At 39.8% G+C, this 22275-nt stretch overlaps 1 protein-coding gene and 1 non-coding gene across 5 annotated transcripts in view; both read right to left on the bottom strand.

The window, feature by feature from the left end:
• The window catches only part of LOC145343936 (activating molecule in BECN1-regulated autophagy protein 1-like), a 400132-nt gene that overhangs the window by 346592 nt on the left and 31265 nt on the right, over positions 1-22275 (bottom strand). For all 4 annotated transcript variants that reach the window (XM_080190487.1, XM_080190491.1, XM_080190488.1 and 1 more), the window contains 5 exons: positions 21875-22119; positions 15145-15203; positions 12760-12943; positions 12181-12353; positions 7111-7177 (listed from right to left, as the gene is read on the bottom strand). In XM_080190487.1, the coding sequence (XP_080046613.1) occupies positions 7111-7177; positions 12181-12353; positions 12760-12943; positions 15145-15203; positions 21875-22009 (618 nt within the window). In that variant the 5' untranslated portion in view covers positions 22010-22119. The remainder of the gene's footprint in view (positions 1-7110; positions 7178-12180; positions 12354-12759; positions 12944-15144; positions 15204-21874; positions 22120-22275) is intronic.
• On the bottom strand, positions 14106-14294 carry LOC145344666 (U2 spliceosomal RNA). Its single transcript, XR_013886953.1, has one exon. It is a non-coding gene; the product is annotated as a U2 spliceosomal RNA (small nuclear RNA).

Here is a 22275-nt window from a genome sequence, read left to right as displayed (position 1 = left end):
CCTCTAGTTCTGTTTTCCTTTTGAAGCAGAAAGAATCTCTCTACCTCTACCCTATCTAGCCCCTTCATTATCTTGTAAGTCTCTATAAGATCCCCCCTGAGCCTTCTAAACTCCAATGAGTACAGGCCCAGTCTATTTAATCTCTCCTCATAAGCTAACACCCTCATCCAGTATCAGCCTGGTGAACCTTCTCTGTACTCCCTCCAAGGCCAATATATCTTTACGCAAATAAGGGGACCAAAACTGCACACAGTACTCCAGTTGCGGCCTCACCAGTGCCTTGTACAGTTGCAGCAAGATCTCCCCGCTTTTATATTCTATACTCTCCTTCGAGACTCGGTTCCCCCAGGGATGCAGTATCCTGTTGGCTGTGGGGCCACTGTGGTGCAAGTGTTTCAGTTCAGAATTGTTAGAATCTTTCTTCGGTTGGAGATGAGATTGCAGGAGTAGGTTGCCCTCCTCCAAGTGGTCTTATATTGGGACTTCCAAACTGTCCTGCTTCTTGAGGCTTGGGCACCCTTGGGGTCAGTAACCTGGTTATGAGGTTCTGCTCAATATCCTTTTTGCGAAAGTGTACAGTTAGACCACATCTGGCATGCATTGTCTAACTGTGTTCCTCTCTCTCTGGGGTTTCCTTTCTTTTTCTGGATACGTGAGGTGCTGATACAAGCACTAATTTGTTGTATTCAATTCTTTTCGAAAGGAAAATTGTATCTTTCCCCAAGATATCCTGTTGATGGGTTGACAAATTTCTCTTCTTGTTGGTAGGGTCTAATCAGTGCACCTGATATGGCTAGAGAAGAGTGAAGTCTGTTGTGTTGAGTCTTGGTGTGATGCAAGAAACCTGTGCTTACTGGCTCCTGTATACGAGTATACACTGTCACGCCTTATACCAAAGGCAGTATTCTGATGTTCCACTTTTTCTGGGGCATCCTTTCATTGCTTAGAAGTCTTGGCATGCTGAGTGAGGTCCCAATTGATTATGTTTTAGCTCATAAGAAATCTCATTCTTGTGTGGTTGTGTCTTTGTTATCTTATAGAGGTGGTTGTGCACCATGGTGCCAGGTGCTCATAACTTCACCCTGCTATCCTGAGATTCCCCATTCTTCCTGATGAACAGAACCAAAATCCCTACTGTGCAGGAGACCGCCATTTGGCCTAATGAATCTGCACTGACTCTGCAAAAGAGTATTGTATCCAGACCCATCCTGTGGGTAATTTTAATCATTTCTTAACCTTCTAAATGTGAGGGAATAAAATCCTAGCTGTATAATCCTTCCTTAAAATTTAAGGTTTCATTCTGGTAAATCATGCAGCATTTTCTCCAAGGCTAATGTATCCTTTCTTAAAATGTGATGGAATGCTCAGAACCACTCAAACTCCAGATGTGGTCAAACCAGGACTTGAACCCCTTGTATTATAGTCCTCCAGATGTTTTTTTTTTAGAGTTGAGTTCAACAACATCTAACCCTAATCTCTGTCCCTATTTTGTTTCTACTTTCAGTTATTTTCCGTAACTGTTCATGGAATTTTAGTAATCCATGTAATTAGAAATTCAAGACTCTTTTAACCTTCACTCTTTCACAAAGTAAAGCATTCTACCCTGTTTAGGTCCAAAATAAATGACCAAACATTTGCTGAAACTAAAATCCATTTGCTTAATGGTTTTGATCAGGACTAAGGCGTTAGAGATGGAGTTGAGCAGCTGCAGAAAGGTAATTTCATTCACCCTACAAAAGACAACACAGGTACAAGTGAAATGGGAAATTTTATCATGGGGAAAACGCAAAAGGAAGTAGGAATAAGAACTGGAAATACTCAGCAGGCCAGACAGCATCTGAGAGAGGTGAATGACCTTTCATTAGAACTGGAAGAAGTTGGAAATGCAACAGCTTTTAAGAAGTGCAAAGGAGAAGAACAAAAGGACCAGTCTGTGATAAGATGTATGGTAGAAGAACTTATATCTGAAAGGTTGTGGTGCAAAGCTAAAGGAGTGATATTACATAAGTAATAAAACTGAAAAGAACGTCTTCCAGCGCCTCCAGATTACATCATTTCTCACCACTTCCAGCATGTCACCAAACATGTCCCACTCCCTTCAAATGTTCCAAAGTTATCATTCTCTCAGCGACATGCTGGCCTACTCTTCAGTGAAACCAGTAAACTCTTCCTTTTCCACAATATCTTTCCACGCAAGTGCAGGTGGTGCAATATCTGTCCTTATCTCCCCACTCACTACCCAAAATCCCAAAACACACTATCCCTTAATATATCTATTAAGATTTATTATATCACATTCTCTGCGCACACTAAGATATGGGCCATAAAATGCAAGTCAGGTGACTACCTTGCAGACCACTGTTCCGTCCACAAGTGTGACCCTCAGCTTTCCACACCGTGTCTTTATGATTCTCAATCCTGCTCTCATGCCATACTCTCTGTCCTTGGCCCACTGTAGTGTTCCAATAAAGCTAATGGAAACTCAAGGAATAGCGCCTTTGGATTAAACATCTGAGCCTCCTAGATTTAACCTTCAAGGTTAACCATTTCAGACTGTAATCATTGTCCCCATTTTATTAACTCTTTCTTTGCAGGTTTTGATTTCATTGTCTTGTTTTTCTTCTTTTTCTTCTTTTTGTTTCCCTTTCAAACTGTAGCTGTTCATCATTCTGCCATTCACATTTCCTCTAGTCAGGTCATTTTATTTTGACGGACACGGAGTAACGCAAGGAGTTATCAGAGGAGCCTTATCTGTGATTGACACAATGGGATCAGCAAGGCCATATGCAATGGCTAGGTTAAGAGACGGCCATGAACATAGATCTTTTTTTCTTTTTGAAGTAACATTTTGAACCTATCAAAGACTTATTAAGCAAAGATTATGCAATTATGAAATAATAAGATAGAACTAGACTACATTTAATTTGTGAATCTCAAGGCCCAAATTAAATATTTGATATCATAAGCGTGCAGCAGAAAGCTAATCAAATATAGCAAGCTACCGTTTGGCTGAAGTTAATTCTAATAATTACAGTTTTGATTTCAAATTGTTATCTCCCAATGGCGCACAGGCAAGCTATAATGCCCTTGCAATTTCATGCCTGGAAATTTATAATGCATTGAAAATATCTTAAGTATTGAACACTTAATAGTACTATCAGATTTACTCTCCAGCAAACCCAACATCCACAGCATCAAGACAAAATGCATTCAAATATTAGTTTTTGAAGGGCTGTTTAAAGCAACATACACACCAAGTATGGTAGTGTTAACTGCATAATTCTACTAATTTTCTATTACTTTTACATTCAATTCATTATGATGCATCAAGCCTTAAAAAAATGATTTCATATGCAAGTCATCAATATTCTTCACCATTAGGGGGCTTTTTTTAAGCTAATAATTAGAATGAATACAAGCTCACCACCTGTGGCATCCTTGGTATATTTAAAACTTCTCCCTCTCTCTTTAGCTCAAACACTTTACCAAGTGGTATTTTTGTAGGCGTAGCTGTGTTGCCGATGACTTTGTCAATAAGCCTTTTCTTATTATCCCCTCCATAATCTTTGCATTTGGTTCTTGAGCGATGTTCTCATTCTCTGATGTTGGTAAAATCAGTTTTGCAGCAAGATGATTATCAATGTGGAGCAGGAATGAAATAGACTCCAGCAACAGGTGAGAAAATAATGCTCATGAACTGCTGCAATTTCCACAAGAGAAGAAAACCTGGTGGGGTAGGGTCAGAATAAAGTTGTGGATGGGAGGTCTTGGCATTGCAGGGGTGATGGATGCAAATGCATCTGAAGCACTGTCACCTGTTATAAATGGGAAACTTCTTTTATTTCTATGCCAACATCTTCCCAAGTTTTGAAAAAGCAAGGATGCAACATGTCAGTATCCAATGCCCAGGATGACTAAAAAGGTGAACCGCAGTACAAGAGACAACTAGCAAGTGTAAGTACTTCTGCAAGTATTTAAAAGGAAGTCAACAGCTAGAGTGAGTGTTGGTCCCTTAGAGGGATAATGGAAACAAAGAAGTGGCAGAGACTCTGAACAAGATTTTTTTTAAAATCTATCTTCATAGTAGAAGATACAGAAAGCATCCCAGGAATAGTAGAAAATCAAGAGGCAAAGGAGGGAGGAACTTAAAACAATCACAAGGGGAAAAAAAAATCTATTAATGAAACAAATGAGACTAAAGACTGACAAGTCCCTGGATCTGTTGACCAGCATCCTAGGGTCTTAAAGAAGTGGCTACAGAGATAGTGGGTGCATTGTTTGTAATCTTTTAAAGTTATCCTAGATTCTGGAAAGATCCAGCAGATTGGAAAACCACAAATGTAACAAGAAAGGGGACAGAATTAAATAAGCTTAAGGCCAGTTTGCCTAACATCTTTCATTAAGGAAAATGATAAAATCCATTATTAATATAGCAGTTACAGGTCATTAAGAAAATAATAAATCAGTCAATATGGTTCTGTGAAGCATGACAAAATTATGATTTATCTGAGGATGTAAGAAAGGGGGTAGATAGAGGGGAGCCAGGAAATGTAGTATATTTGGATATTCAGAAGGCATTCGATAAGACACCACAATTACTATACGAGATAAAAGCTCATGGTGTTGGAGGTCATACATTAGTGGAGGATTGTTAACCTACCAGAAACAGAGAATCAGGATTAGTGAGTCATTTTCAGGTTGACAATCTCATAGGAGTGCTAGACAGATCAGTACTAGTATTTCATGAAGCCAAATTTACTGATATAAAAATAGGTAGGAAAGCAAGTTATGAGGATCCAAATGGCCTGCAAAGGGATACACAACAGAAAAGAGAATTGCCAAAAAAGGCAAATGGAACATAATGTGGGAGAATGTAAAGATTGTCAACGTTAGCAAGAAGAATAGAAATTTATATTGCAAAATACTGAAGAGTGCTAATATCATTAACACGAGTCACAAAATGTTAACGTGCAGGTACAGCAAGTAATTCGGAAGACAAATTGACTGTTGGCCTTTATTGCAAGAGGCAAGGAATGTTAAAAAAACAACTTTACAAGACGGTAAACCTTCTGACAGCTGTATAGGGCATTTTTGAGATTGCACACTTTTGGTCTCCTTACTCGAGGAGGGATACGCTTGCACTGAAAACAGTTCAGAGAGGCTGATTGCTAGGATGAAGGAAAAGTCTTATAAGGAAAGGTTCTGTATCCATAGAAGAATGAGAGGTTGTCGTCTTGAAACGTGTATTAGAATCTGAAGGGGTTCGGCAGAGTAGATGGTGGGCAAATCGAGAACAAATATTGCATATCCTATTTAAGGTGGAAGAGGAGGAGAAATTTCTTTGGACTTCTTTCCAAGTGAGCAATAGAGACTGGGTCACTGAATATATTCAAGTGTCAGATAAACAGATTTTTGACTGATAAGGAATTTAGGGCTGTGGGGGACAGGCAGGAAAGTGGAGTTAAGACCACAAATCAGTGAGCAAAGATTTCTTCACATAGCAGAGCAGGCCTGATAACGTAATGGCCTCCTTCTACTCTTACAAACTTTTGAAATTAAGCTTTGAGAAAACCACAAACAATGCCTTTTTGGCCAGTTATCAGGGAACTTTCTGCATCTATGATACCATAATTCCAGTGCACGAGTGCGCCTTTTGCAACAGAGAGGAAAGTGAGGAAAATTTTATCACTGATGTTTATTTATTAGTCACAAGTAGGCTTACATTCACACTGAAATGAAGTTACTGCGAAAATCCCCTAGTTGCCACGTTCCAGCACTTGTTCAGGTACAGAGGGAGAATTCAGCATAGCCAATTCACCTAACCCAAACATCTTTGGATTGTGGGAGGAAACTGGAACAACTGGAGGAAACCCATGTGGACTTGGGGTGAATGTGCAAACTCCACACAAAAAGTGACCCAAGCCGGGAATCAAACCTGGGCCCCTGGTGTTGAAAGGCGGCAGTGCTAACCACTGGCCGCCTGCTGAATGGAAAATGGAAAGCATTAGTCAGCTTACAAATAAATTTTTAGTTCCAAGATCTCATTTATACTCTGGTCAGAATCATCAAATGCTACTGCTGTCTTCATAACCAGTCGTGAAGCATTGAAAATTAACAAATCTGTTACATATGGACGCTCTTCAGGAACGCCTAGCGACAATGAATTATTTCTTCATTGTGCTAAATACTCCTACCTCTGGAAGACCTGCTTCTGCCAACAGATTCCAGAAGTCTCATCTCTTCCCCATGGACGCATAGCCAATATCAGTAAATTTGCAGATTCACATTTTTTGAGAAGGTTTGAAAGATTGGAATCGTCAATAATTTTCCAGCTTTTGGGCACCACTCCAGCATTCACTGGGCTTCGCATTTCCAATATTGTATCGCTTACTTCTTTATTTTTGTGTTGGATACCATGTGGTCAGGAGCACTAACAATTTCAAAAATCATTTTCTTTAAAACATTTGTAGTGTACATTGTCTACATAGCAACTGGTTTTATTTAATTAACTTAGCATTATTTTTTTCTTTTTTCTGTCCATTTGTCTCCCTCTCCTAAATGCAGCAACATTGTATTGAATTAAAACTGTTTATACTGAATACATTATTTTGTGGCATATTCCCAATATTTTTCATGCATGAACCTATAGAGTTTTAGTAGGCTATTCAACAGTAAAATAAAAAAAAAATAGACTGCTGGATAAACTCAGCAGGTCTGGCAACATCTATCTGTTAACTCAGCATCTGTGGGAGGAAACAGGGTTAACGGATGCTGCCAGACTTGCTGAGTTTATTTAACATTTTCTGTTTTTTATTTCAGATTGCCAGCATCTGCAATATTTTGCATTTATTCAAGTGTGAATCTTTATTGTACTTTCTCAAAAAGCAATATGTACAATTCTACCATGGGTTGCTAAAATAGCAACCAAGGGTGTAAACACTGGCTAACCTTCTAGTTCACTAATGTCAAGGCTAACTGTAGAACAGCAGCTGTCAGGTGATCTCAGCCAGGCGATGTCCGTAACATTCAGAGATTAACCCAGATCTGTACGCTGCCAAACGTTTCCCAGAGAACTCAAAAGACTAATAACATACAAAGCAAGAAAATCACCTGCTGGTTTGAAGGATTGACAATTGCAGTCAAGAGGTTGTGTCCCAGTGAATCGAATCTTACAAGTCTGCAAAAGACAAAAACAATATAATTCACCTAATGTCATTGCTAATGGGCAGAGACAGAAATGGAAGAAACCACAAACAATATAAATGAAAATGTTCTTCTGAAATCAGTTTTCATTAAAGAAAAACATGTCTACAAAGAAAAATACTTAACATACCGAGAAATCCCACTGCAAGGAAGCTAGAAATTTTCTTTAATTTTGTAGATGAAGTATCGGGGGTTGGTTTAGCTCAATTGGCTGGACAACTGGTTCATAGTGCTGAGCAAGACCAACAGCACGAGTTCAATATCTTGACCAGCTAAGATTATTCATGAAGGCCTGTGTTCTCAACCGTGCCCCTCCCCTGAGGTGTGATGATGCTCAGGCTAAATTCACCAGTAGTCAGCTCTCCCCCTCAAAGATGGAACAGCCTATGGTCAGCTGAGACTATGGTGACTTTATTATCTAGCACAATCTGGATCTAGCCACAACCTAACCTTCCTAAACAAATCACTTGCTTAACCATATGGATTCGTATAAGCACTTGCATGGTATTCATATTTCCTCTGTTCATAGAATTACAGAATAGAATCAGAGACCCGTTACAGCACAAATGGTCAGTCTTTTACAAAAGCAATTTAACTACTCCCACTCTCCTACCCTTGCCCCATAGCCCTGAAATTCCTTTTAGGTGCTCATCCTGTTCACTTTTGAAAGCCATGATTGAATCTGCCGCTATCATCCACTCACTTTGTAAAAAATTCTAATGCCACCTTCGGTTCTTTCACCAATCTTAGAATCGATGTCCTCTAGTTTTTCAGCCTATCAATGGAATATTTTCTCACTGCCTACGCTGTCACAACACTTCATTATTTGAGTACTCTATCAAACCTATTTTCTTTTCACCTGAACAACATTAGTTTTGCCAATCAATTCTAATAACTGTTCTCTCATCTCTGCAGCCATCTTTTCTGCATCAGCCTTCATATCCTTCCTGAAGTGTTACATAAGAACATAAGAAATAGGAGCAGGAGTAGGCCATCTAGCCCTTCGAGCCTGCCCCGCCATTCAATAAGATCATGGCTGATCTGTCGTGGCTCAGTTCCACTTTCCCGCCCTCTCCCCATAACCCTTAATCCCCTCTCTTATCAAGAACCCATCAACCTGCTTCTTAAAAATATTTAGCGAGGCAGCCTCCACCACTTCAACGGGCAGAGAATTCCAGAGATTCACCACCCTTTGAGTGAAGAAGTTCCTCCTCAACTCCGTTCTAAACCGCCTCCCCTTTATCTTGAGGCTGTGCCCCCTAGTCCTACTGTCTTTTTTGAGTGGGAAGAGTCTCTCCACCTCTATCCTATCCATCCCATTCATCATCTTATACGTCTCAATGAGATCTCCCCTCATTCTTCTAAACTCTAACGAGTACAAGCCTAGTTTATTCAGCCTCTCCTCATAGCTCAATCCCCTCAACTCCGGTATCAGCCTAGTAAACCTCCTCTGCACTCCCTCCAGGGCCAAAATATCCTTGCGCAGGTGCGGCGCCCAAAACTGCACACAGTACTCCAGCTGCGGCCTCACCAATGCCCTATACAGCTGCAGCAAGACCTCCCTACTTTTATATTCAATCCCCCTCGCTATGAAGGCCAGCATCCCATTCGCCTTCCTGACCACCTGCTGCACCTGCAAGCTGGGTTTTTGCGACTCATGCACAAGGACCCCGAGGTCCCTCTGCACCGTCGCCTGCTGCAGTTTTTCGCCACGTAAGTAATAGTCCTTCCTACCAAAGTGGACCACCTCACACTTGCCAACATTAAATTCCGTTTGCCATTTCCTGGCCCATTCGCCCAGCCTATCTAGATCCTTCTGCAGACTCTCCACACCCTCCGCACAATTTGCCTTTCCCCCAATCTTGGTGTCATCAGCAAATTTCGACACCCTGCACTCGGTTCCCTCCTCCAGATCATCTATATAAATGGTAAATAGCTGAGGCCCCAGCACCGACCCCTGGGGCACCCCACTAGTCACCAACCGCCAATCCGAATAGCACCCATTGACCCCCACTCTCTGCCTCCTATTTGACAACCAATCCTCTATCCACGCTAACACCCTACCCCCAACTCCATGTCCCCTGACCTTCTGCAATAACCTCTTGTGAGGTACCTTGTCAAACGCCTTCTGAAAATCCAGAAAGACCACATCCACCGGCTCTCCTCTATCCATTGCCCTAGACACATCCTCATAGAACTCCAGTAAATTTGTCAGACACGACTTCCCTTTAATGAAACCGTGTTGCGTCTGCCCTATCAAGCAATTCCCTTCAAGATGCCTCGCAATTTCCTCCTTAATGACGAATTCCAACATATGCCCAGATGGGGCACAATATTCCAGTTGAGGGCAAACCTGTGTTCTACTAAAGATCATCATAAACGTCCTTGCTATTGTATGCTACATCTTTATTTAAAAAAACTTAGGACCCTCCATTGCTTTTAAATCCACTTTCTCAACAAGACCTCACACTTCCAACAATATTCCCAAATACCCATGAGTCTCTTGGTTCCTGTGCCCTCTTCAGAACTGTACTATTTATATTGTATTTCCTCATTCTAGCTACCAAAACGTACCACTGCATACTTGTCCATGTTACATTTTATCTGCCGATGCATGATGAATGGATAGAGGGAGGGATAGAGAGTATGAAAAGCAGGTGGATTGCCCTGCCAGTGAAGGAATACTGAGAGGGGAGATGCAGGATGACACAAGTTGGGGGTACAACTGGGCTGATTTCAGAAATGTACAATCAGTCATGCCAGCCACTTTGTAGAATGACAAAGTAGAAAGAATAGTAAGTTCTAAGTCAGTTCTTTTCTTTGCCTGATATCACATTATGTATTTCTCAACAGAGTACATTGCTTGGCTATTAGGGGCAGAAATGCACTAAAATTTTCATAATGTGTGACTTTGACAAGAGAAAAGGTATGACAAGAGGGAGTAATTTTGTTTTAAAATCAGGAGAAAATACACAACCAGAACTTCATTTACAATACAGTATTCAAATATTGCTCATGATCAATTACAATAAATCAATTAACTGCATGAAATTTGTGAAGAGCCCCCAGCCACCAACTATTTGCTGTCATTATCCAGTAAAGCCATAACTCCCAGTAAAAATTCAGTAGCAGAGCAAATAGCGTCAATTACATTCTCTTTCCTAGATGGAACAGAAATAAAGATGTGATGCACGTTATCCAAGACAACCCAATGATTGGTTTTATTTGATCATTCTTCTAGTACTCTGTGGCACTTTTTACGATAAAGTTACTGCTGAGAGCTTAAACAGATAAAGCAGCAAATAATTCTCTATCCACTGTCAGTTAAAATTCATTAGCTTAACTAATAATCCCCTCAGAGGAGACATTCCCAGGAGTACGAATAAATTTATTTACACAGGAGATTGAAAAGTAATTTTCAAACAAAAATTGGAGCATAAAGCACATTTGTACATCTTCCAGAAAATATAGCAGCAGCAAATAAAATATTTAATCTGAGCTCCTGCTCCAAATAACCAACCAGCTCTGTTAAGCAGTATATATGTGGGTATCAGGTAAGAACAGGATCAGACTAAACTATGGATGAATAGCCCACTGCCTATTATTGTCCAGATTCAGGCTGAAAATGATCACCTGGGCAAAGTATCAAGGCACTGGCAGCTTGGCTCACAGCACACACTGTTTTCAAGAGATAAAGGAAGAAACCAGTTGTATCTGGTTATCAATTTGTTAATAAAGTTGCAAATTTCTGTTTGTGAAACTTGCCAAGTAATGAATGATTTGTAACTAAACTATGATATTAAATGAGGTTTGAGAACAACAATACTGTTACATTGATAGCAACAGCACAACATAAATGATATTGCGCAGAATCAGACTAAGGCCTCTAACACCAACATAGTAAATTGAATTTGATAAATTTACTGACTTGTAGCTGATAAATCAAAAGAAAAATGACAATAAAAGATCCCACAACGCAGTAAACAACCAAACTGATTCACCAATATCCTTCACGATAAGGAGCCCACCACTCTTAACCAGCATGTGCTGGAAGTCACTCCAGTATTACGCTGTGTGATTGAATCTTAATGCCCTCCAATATGCTCACAGCAAGCCATTCAGTTGTAAAGTAATCACTATCTTATTGAGGCATCTGGAGACAATGAATTCAAGCAAGTTCTCCAATATGGCCAATTTATATATTATCCAACATTGCTAGGAACATAATAAATAAAATGATCAGAATGATGGCAAGCAATCGTGATTTAAAGTCACCTACTATAGTGCATCAATAATTTGGCATTTATAAAAGAGCTCTTAACCGGCCCATGCAGAACCCAATACATTGATAGGTATCAGAAAGAGAAAACAGTTACTCACATCTCTAATAGGTCAAAGAGAGATGATTGCAAGTAACATAGTCTTTTGCTTGCATTATAACTCAACATATTCCCACACTCCAAGCATTTATATTGACATTCACTAGTCTTTAGCTTTCTTGCCAAAATGGGAAACTGGATACACGTCAATGGAAACAGCCACCGGAATTGCTCAAAATGTACAATTTCCTACCACCGAAGAGTCATTTTGACTGAAAAACATAACTGTTTCTCTCTCCACAGATGGTGCCAAACATGCTGAGTTTTTGCAACTCTATCTGCTTTTATTCCTCCCACCAACATGTGTAGTCATTGTTTTATTGCTCTGAACAAAGGTTTTGTTAAACCTCATTTAACGCAACAGCCTTTAAAAAGGGCATTTTGTGTGCACTTCAACTGACTAGAGAAGTATTTCAACACTGAACAAGAAACATTGCTTTAAACAGAAGGCTCACACAATCAACTTATCTGCAAGGAAAAAACTTGATATTTTTCCAAGAACTACAAGATTCACACCTTAATGCAGCAACATTCCCTTTCCAGAAAGCATCAAATGTAATAGACAATCGCTGAAATAAACAGCTTTGTGCATACACACCTGACCCGCTCCATTTCACTCGCAGTTTTCACCACAGCAAATGGCTCTCGTCGACTCCAGTCCCAGAAGTGGATCTCATTTGCAGTAGCTATCAACAGAAGCTGTGCCATGGGATGGAAGGCTAAAGATGCTATGGCTACATTATTTTCAGTAAACCAACTCTCACTGCCTCCCTGAAAAGAGGAACAAGTTGCTGAAGACCATTCATGACTGCCAATATCTGTTATCCAATGTAGTACCTCAAAGTTTTATTTAGAAGCATGAAAATAAACAAAAAACATCTGAAAGATATTACTTTTATACTCCCCACTCCCCCGCCCAAGTTAGCTCAGTGACCAATGGGTCAGTGTCACGAAACTGCAAGATATGCAATCCTGGTTTTCAAACAAACAAATACCCAACTCTAAAATCTCAGCTTTAAAAAAGGTTTACCTCTGCAAAAATCACATGATAAACAGTTGTTATCTAATTCCTACTAGTTGATTGGCTCTGATATTTGAATTACTGCATCAATGACCAATCATTTATTTCTCTCAAACACCTCTTGTACTCACTCGAGCTGAGGTTTTCCATACTTACATGTAAATCCCAGATTCGAACTTCCCCATCTAGACATCCAGATGCCACAAGCCCCTGGATAGTGGGGTGAAAGGTCACACACCAAGGTGTCCTTCTATGGCCCACCAGTGAATGAATACACTTTCCAGACTTGACTTCAGTGATGTAAATATTATGATTTACATGGGTGGAGGCCATCAAGGTCCTAAATTAAAATGGCAAAAGTATAGTCAAGCACTGAATGACTATTAACTATTACTAGAACACGATTTAAAAACTAAACAGGAGTTTAGACTTATTGTCCGTTATGCTTCAGTTTCATAACTAAATGCAAGGGTCACATTTATTGGAAACACATTAAAATAAGAACCTGTGGTTTCCTAAAATCTCAATTTCAACTGGGTTGAAAGGACAGTAGAATGGAGAAGGTGTTGTAGAATGGTCAAAAATATTTAAATGACAAGAAAAATTGTTTGATATGATTACAATACAGCTTGAGTTCAGTGGAAAGGGGATGGAAATAGGAAAGTTTTTGACTTTGATAGCCATATACTGGACAGTCACTTCTTCTGGTAAAATGAGGTTAAAACAACAATGGTCTCCTCTCACCTGAGTGCAACATATCCAAACTGTACAAAATGAAAGCCAGTCAACTTTTAGTACTTGTTGAATAATAGGCCAAATACTCAAAGGTCATTTTGAAAGTTTTTCAAACAATCCTACAGCCAAGTGCTCTGCTCACTAATATTGAACTAAGATAATAAATATTAACATTGAAGTTTTTCTCAGAACATCTCAAACCAAATGGTATCGACACTAGCTCTTACACACTTCAGTCTTTCAGTGTTAGTTTAATTTTGTCTGCATTATAGCACAAAGAACCAACTTACTTAGCATATTTACCCTGACAGGAATGTGCAAGTTAATATTTGTCCAAACATGCCTGATTCACACGAGAAACACAACTCTTTATTTTAAAAGCAATCATTTCAGAACAAACAAAACAAACAGAGCATTAAAACATACAGGGCACATCATTTGAAGATAGCTTTTCAAAAATGTATAATTCATTAATACTGATCAAAATGATTGCTGGCAGCTCCATAAAAATGAGAAAATTTACAGTTATATCCACAAGCTTCAATTTTGTTTTTTTAGTCAGTCCTCCTGCAAAATGACCCAAGCATTCATCCTATACAAAGATAGAAAGAATAGAATTTATGTTCTGGCCTCTTAAGCACTACTTTTTTTTTATATATATATCCAATTCAATCGAATCAAGGTCCAATTCAGGGTCTCAGCTAGTGAGGCATTCCCAATCTAAGAAAACAAGACATGGTTCTCAGCTCCTGTTTTGGGTTTGATCTACATGATCCAAGTTGATTGGAATAGGCATTGCACCTCCAAGGCTTGATCTTATTTGCATCTTAGCCAAAAGGCCAAGATGCCACTTCTAAAAATTGCTTCAAATGAAGCCACAACATAACTTCATGGCTTCAACCAAATACAGCATGTTGATACTACATTTGATCTTAGCCAAAAGGCCGAGAAGCACTACTGATTTCTATCACTCCACCATGTCTGCAGTTGATCAGAACCTAAACTCTGAAATTCCCTCCCTTATCCTCAATGTCTCCCATTCCTCCTTTAAGAGACCCCTTGAAAGCTACTTATTTGAAGTTTTCTGCTTACCTTTCCCAGTAAATCCTTAGGAGGTTCAGTGTTAAATTTTGTATGATAAAGTTCCTTTGTGCTCTCTGGAGCATGTTACTACATTAAAGATGCTACGTAAATACAAGTTGCTATTCAATATCATAAGGGTTTTTCAAGTAGTTTTGCAGCCAATAAAAAAACCTTGGATTATCGAGCATCTTTCATGTCCTCAGGGCATCCCAAAGTGTTTTACAGCCACTGCATTACCTTTCAAGTGCAGTCACCATTACATAGAAAAACGCAACTGCTAATTTTAATATAATGAGGACCTGTAACCCGCAATGAGATGATGAACAATGTGTGTTTGCTGGGAGATTAAATCTGGGCAACGTTTTAGCTGAAAAAACTCTCCCTTGTTTAAAGTAGCATCATGTGACCTTTCACGAATCTCAATAGACAAATGTTAATCATCTACTTAAAAGGCAGCATCTCAGAGCCCTCTTTCATTACTGCAAGGATGTGTCAGTCAAGATTATATACTCAAGTCTTGGAAAGGGACTTGAAGCTATGACCTTCTCTGGGTGCCACCAGTGAGTCAAGCAGGACTGTGAAATCTGAAGACCCTGTTAAAGTAACCATGTGATGAATTCACTTCTAACAAACTTGTCCCCAACTGATTAATAGAATCATCTTAAAACCTATTCATTTTGCAGGAATTTGATAGAATACTTATATTCCAAAATTGCCACCCACCTGTCTGGGCTAAATGCCAAAAGGAAAGTTGATCGGGGACTGTCTGGAAGCTCTACTTTCTGGAAAAAGAAAATAACTTGGTCACAGTTCTCAATGTCATGGGATATTGTTATGGAAATTAGCCTTAGTGGTACTGCAGTGTCACACCATTGGTGCAATAACTGCAGTTTCTCCATTAAAAAGAAATAGTTACGAAGTCCTGACTGACAGCCCAGTGATCACTGCAGCATTAAATCATACACCTCAGAAAATCTTAGCTCTGATTCACAGTCACCTGTGCTGAGATAGCTGATTTTAGCCAAATGATAAGGGGTCAGAGTTGAGGTAATATATAAGCATGTAAACAGAATTTGTTAACAGATTTTAAAAAGCAGAGGCTGGGTCTAAACTGGGTCTTCACAAGTTCTCAGGCAGCGAATAGTGGAGTACCAGAGAAGGGTTGTGGAATCTAAAACATGGGGGCAAAGTCTCAGGATAAAGGACAAATGACAGATGAGAAGTAATTACTTGAATAGTTGTGAATCTTTGGAATTCTCTGCCTCAGAGGATTGTGAACATTCCACTGTTGAACACATTAAAGACTGGGATGGACAGATTTTTGGGAATCAAGTGCCATGGGGACTGGGTGGGAAAATGAAGTTGAAGCCCAAGGTCAGCCACGATCATATTGAATGAGGGCTCAATATGATCTACTTCTGTTCCTAGCTCTTATGTTCAGATATATAACACTGCAAGATACCCTTGTTACTGCAGCTGTACAGGGCCCTGGAGTGTTGAACGTAGTTATGATCTCCTTATCCAAGAAAGTATATACTGACCATACAGGGAGTACAGCAAAGATTCACTTGACAGTTTCCTGGACTGGCAGGATTATCATTCAAGGAAGGATGGAGCCTACATTCACTGGAGTTTACACGAATGAGAGGAGATTTCATTGAAACATATAAAATTCTGTCAGGAGTGGACAGGCTGGATGCAGGGATGATGTTTCCCATGGCTGAGGAGAACAAGGGGTCACAGTCCCAGGATACAGGGTAAGCCATTTAGACTTGTGATGAGGAGGAGGAATTGTCTACCACAGAAGATGGTGGAGACCAAATCATTGAATGTATTTAAGAAAGAAAAAGATTTCCAGAAAATAAAGGTGTCAAGGGGTAGGAAATAACTAATGAGCCACAATCAAATTGAATGGCAGAACAGGCACGAGAAGTCGAATAGCCTACTCCTATTTTCGATGTTTCAATTCTGCTTTCCTTCACTTCTGGCTTCTTCAGCATCCCAAATTTGAAAGTTATTCCAACATTGACTGGTGGCAATGGTAATGTCATCTACTTAAGCACTAAGCTCTGGAATTCCCTCTCTAAATCTCAACTTTGCTATCTTGCTTTCCTTCTTGAAGATGCTCCTTAAAACATGTGCCACTACGGCAAATGACCAGAAGCTTGACCAAAGACCCATTTTCTAACACTGTTAAGTACCTCTGTACTCTTTATGACAAGTGCAAAGTCATTAATTTTCCCACACAAACTATTTCTATTGCTGTATTATTTAACAATATTATGCTGCTGAGTTTAAATCTACTGTGCTGCATTTCACTACTGATATCAGTGTTTCTTTAGAATAAATACTCCTATAGCCCATGCTACTCTACTTGATTTTTCACAGCTTCAGCCTCGCTGCTTTGCTTTCTAAAAAGAAAGTACTTATTCTGTTTATTTTTTTAAATAGTTGCATTCGCCACACTTCCTTTCTTTTATTTAAAAATAGACCTCAGCAGAGCGAACCAATCTCAACTGGAGTGCATTTGGATTCTGGGGGTGAAAAAAAACATTCAGGGTTACTTGCTTTTGACTGCTATCAAATGGCATTTCATGAGGACGGCAGTAGTGAGGTACTACGGATAAAAAGAAGAGACCTGGAAATAACATGAAGTAAAGAAACATCAAGCAGAATTATCTCTACAGTTTATACACCTGTAAAAGCACCACAAATTAAATGTACAGAAAGCAAGTTGGTTTAGAATCAAAAGAGAAGTGAGTGGACTGTAAAAAAGCCCTCCCAGTAATAAATGGGAGGAAGAGCATCCAGTAGAGTGGCAGACGAACTTCAGAGGAGCATTCTGGGAGAAATTAACACAGTGACATCTACTGACAGATGGGAAGTGGAAGATCTAGTGTCAAGGAGTGGTTAAGCCCGAAACACTACATTAGTGTTTCCCTCCCTGTTCTTCTAACCAAAAGGGCACTGTGAGGAGGTAAAAATCCAAGGTTTTTCGCCCTGCTGTAGAAATAGAAGACACAAAGGAAAGAGCTGATTGTCAAATAGAAAGGTTGGGTAAGTACTTAATAATTTTATCACTAGCGCTCTTAGAATAATTTCCATGGTTTATAATTTGTAAAGGTAGGAACAAGAAGCAGGAAAGGACCAAGAATTAAATATTAATCAGAAACAAAACATAGTTCAAAAGGGGCAAAACATGACAGGTGAGCTCCAAGCTGTGGTCTGCATGCTCCATGTGGGAGGCCAGGAATGTTTCCAGAGCCCAGGGCCACCATCTGTGCAGGAAATGTCTCTAGCTGTGGCTCCTGGAAGCCTGTGTTTCAGAGCTGGAGTGGTGGCTTGGGACACTGTGGAGCATCTGCGAGGCAGACAGCACAAAGAGGTGTGACAACTGCGGGCTTAAGCTCCACAGGCAGTAAGAGAATGAGTGACCAACAGGCAGAGCAGGAATCTCCTGTGGCTATTCCCCTGCAAAGCAGATATACTGTTCTGGATACTACTGGGGGAATGGCCTTTCAGAAAACAGCAACAGCCAAATCTGTTGCACCATGGTTGATTCTGCTGCAAAGGTAAAAGTACGGATGCAATAGGGGAACAGATAGGAGTTTCTGTGGCTGCAAACGAGACTCCAGCTAAGGACTAAGTAAAAGATAGTAGGAAAGAGAAATGTTAAAAAGTGCCAACTTAAGGTTTTATACTTGAATGTATTTGAAACAAAATAGATGAATTAGCTGTACAGGTAGATGTAAAAGGGGCATGATATAGGTGACATTACAAAGACGTGGTTCCAAGGTGAGCAAGGACAGGAAATAAACATTGAGGGCTATTCGGAAAAGACAGACAGAAAAGTTGGTGGAGTTGCATTGTTGATTGAAGATGATAGTGATGTGCTATTGAGAAAAGATTAGCATGGATGATGTGGAATCTGTATGGGTCGAGTTAAGAAACAACAAGGGGCAAAAAACATTGGTGGGGGTGGTATACAGACCACCGAACCATAGTGGTAATTAGACAGGAAATCAGAGATGCATATGTTAAAGGAACATCTGCGATTATAGGCTACTTTAATCTGCATTTAGATTGGGAGTCAAATTAGTCACAGTACAATAGAGAAGGAATTTTTGGAGTGCACACAGGATGGTTTTCTGGAGCAACATGTTGAGGAACCAACAAGCAAGCAGACCGCCTTGGACTGGGTGTTGTGCAATGTGAAAGGATTAGTCAACAATCTAGTTGAGAGAACCCTTGGGGACGAATGGCCATGATATGGTAAAATTCTGTGTCAAGGTGGATAATGTAGTTGATTCTGAGACCAGAGTCCTGAATCTCAATAAAGGTAACTATGATGGTATGAGGCATGAATTGGCCATGACAGGTTGAGTAACATTACTGAAAGGAAACAGAGTGGACAGGCAATGGCAAGCATTTAAAGAACAAATAGGTGAACTCCCGAAGTTGTTTATTACAGTTTGGCACAAGAATGGCAGGGAATTGTGATGAAACCATAGCTTACAAAAGGGAAATTAGAGATCATACCAAATTCAAAGAAGCATACAAATTGGCAAGAAAAAAAACAATATGCCTGAGGATTAGAAACAGTTTAAAATTCAACAAAGGAGGACTAAGGGATTGATAAAGACAGGAAAAATGGAGTATGAAAGTAAGCTAACAGGGAACATAAAAACTGACTGTAAAAAGTTTCTATAGTTACGTAAAGAGAAAATGATTGACAAAAACGAATGTAAGCCCCTTATGGTCAGAAAGAGGAGAATTCATAACAGGGGATAAAATTTATACTTCACTTTAGTCTTCAAAGGAAGACATGAATAATATGACAGAAGTGCTGAGAGAAATGTGTTTTGGTGAAGAGCTGGAGGAAATCAGTATTTGTAGAGAAATAGTTTTGGGAAAATTGATGGGATTGAAGGCGGATAAATTTTCAAGTCCTGTAATCTGCATCCCAGAGTACTTAAGGAAGTGATGTTGGAGATAGTAGGTCCATTGATGGTTATTTTCCAAAATTGTTTGGACTCTGGAATAGTTCCTACAGATTGGAGGATAGCTAATGTAAGCCCTCTAGTCAAAGAGGGAGGTAGAGAGAAAACAGGGAACTATAGACCAGTGAGCCTAATGTCAATACTGGAGAAGTTGGTAGGGTCTATTATCAAGGATTTCATAACTCGGCATTTGGAATGCAATTTAATCGGACGATAGATGAATCTATCAGAATTTTTTGAGGATGAAACTAATGGAGCTGACTGAGGAGAACAAGTGGATATGGTCTATTTAGACTTTCAGAGGCTTTTGGCAATGTCGCTCATAACTTTACGCAGGGGTCTGTTAAAGCACATGGGATTGCAGGTAATAGCTTGAGTTGGATGGATAGATAGCTGGTTAGCAGATAGGAAGCAAAGAGTTGGCATAAATTTTTTTTTCTGATTGGCAGCTAGTGACTAGTGGTGTTCTGCAGGGAACTGTGCTTGGACCCCAACTGTTCACATTATATATTAAGGATTCAGAAGTTGCGTGGGAGAGCCACAAGGAGGATGCAGAGAATGCTTCAGCATGATTTGGACAGGCTGAGACTGTGGGCATATGCATGCCAGATGTAGCAAAATATGGATAAATGAGAGGTTATACAGTTTGGTAGTAATAATAAGAAGACATTGAATGAGTGCAAACTGCCCTTCACAAAGAAAAGAGAACTCTTCCCGGGGCTCAGGCCGGCTTCTCCGGGATCGTTTGCGTTACCGCACTGGACGCCGAGAGAGAGGTAGATGCTCAATGAAACCTTGGAGTCCTCAAGCATCAGTCGCTCAAAATAAACATGCAGGTACAGCAAGCAATGAAGAAAGCAAATGGTATGTTGGTAGTGAGAGGACTCGAGTATAGGGATAGGCAAGTTGTGCTGCAATTGTTTTGGGTATTGGTGAGGCCACATCTGGAGTACTGTGTGCAGTTTTGCTGTCCTTATCGGAGGAAGGATGTCTTTGCTATAGAGGGAACACAGCAAAACTCTACCAGGCTGATTCCTGAGATGGCAGATCTGTCATTTGAGGAGACACAGAGTCAAGGGTGATATTCATTTGAGTTTAGAAGAGTGAGCGGAGATCTCATAGAAACTTATGAAATTCTAACAGGGTTGATTCAGAAAGAACATTCCCAATGGTGGGGGAAGTCCAGAACTAGGGGTCATAGTTTGAGAATAAGGGGTAAATCTTTAGAACGGAGGCAAGGATAAATTTCTTCACCCAGAGGGTGGTGAATGTGTGGAATTCACTACCACAGAAAGTAGTTGAGGCCAAAACATCTGATTTCAAGAAGCTACTCCTGCTTCTAGTCTCTATGTAATTACTGTTAGGTATTTAAAAGCATTGCATGATTCCTTTAAGAGCTGACCACACGATAGGGTGCCATCATTAGGGTGTTTGCAGAGGCTGCTGTTTTACTTTCAGTTTGTACTCTGCAGTGCAGAGAACATCTCTTTCCATAAACCCTGACGTTAGTTTGAATCCACATGTACAAACCATGTTTTTTTTTGCTAAAAACCTCCAACCCCAAGCATAGTTAGGGCATTACAATTACAATGTTAATATGGACCATGAATATATAACCCAGAACAAATATTTAGTCTTCAACATACTGGCTTTCACAAGCTCCTGGAAAGAGGATCCTACATACAGAGATGTGACCAAAGTTGTATTTTCAGGTCACAAAATTCTACATTGTTTGGCTAGTGCTGAAAAAAAAAATGCATGCTGTAACAACAGAATGTCGAGGCCATGTCACAAACGAGTACGTAAAAGATCTTATTGCCGTTCTTCATTGTTGTGACAGAATTAATCATTTTTAGGGGTGAGTTTTGGTAGTTTTTCTCATTTTACCACTATAACCTTTGGAAAAAAAAATTGATTTTTAAAAATATAGCTATGTGCATAAATGGGGTTTCCACCCAGCTTCCACTGAAGTAAAGTGCAAAAGTGTGTAAAGGCCCAAAGGACATCCAACCATTTTGACTGTTAACCTTATAATATATTTTTTCCATTATTGGCTATGGTACTCATTGGGTTAAAACTGCTCCTTACGAGTTGTGCTTGCAAGGTACAGGAAAATACTTGGGCAAAAAAGGCAGCTGAGGGGTGATTTAATAGTGATCTAAAAGAATGAAAGGTTTTAATAGGGTGGACACAGAGAGATGGTTTCCACTTATATGCAACAGCATAACTTCAGGCCATCAAGAGAAGGTAGTCGCCAACACAGCATTCAGGATAAAATTGTTCATTGAAACAGTGGTGAGAACGTGGAATGGTATGTTTGGATCGAAGGTGGGATTGGGCTCAAATACAGAGCTTAAACACAGGAATGGAACAGTTGAGGCAATTGGCAAGTTTCTGTTCTGGATATCTTGTGTAATCCCATGGAATATGCAACAGGTTGCAATTTTGCTCACCTGACTTTCCCATTGCATCCATCGTGTCTTGTCCTCCACCAATTCCTCCAGGCATCTCTGACAGCCCAGCTCCTGAGAGCCACGTTCTCGGCTGGTCAAAATTTGGATTGCATTCTTGCGGTCAATGCTCTTCATCGCTACAGAGCTCAATCTTTTGTAAACTCAGCTTCCAGGGACTGGGGACTGAAAATCACCAACTCTGAGTAGAAGCCATAAAGAACAGGTTGGGTAATGATCTTTGAAAACTAGAACAGAAAAAAAATACAAAAAATTAGTTCAGATAGAGCTCCATGGAACAAAATTAATAGGATCAATGTCAACTAATTTCCATAGGTTTTATGCTTCTTTATAATTTGCTTATAAATCACAAGAAAATTATTGAAGTAATGAGACATTTATGC

This window comes from Carcharhinus amblyrhynchos, chromosome 6 (genome assembly GCF_965287045.1).
Source record: "Carcharhinus amblyrhynchos chromosome 6, sCarAmb.v2.hapA, whole genome shotgun sequence".
In the NCBI taxonomy this organism is placed as follows: Eukaryota; Metazoa; Chordata; class Chondrichthyes; order Carcharhiniformes; family Carcharhinidae; genus Carcharhinus; species Carcharhinus amblyrhynchos.
The sequence above is the reverse complement of the archived record's forward strand: the minus strand, read 5'-3'. Positions and strand labels throughout refer to the sequence as shown.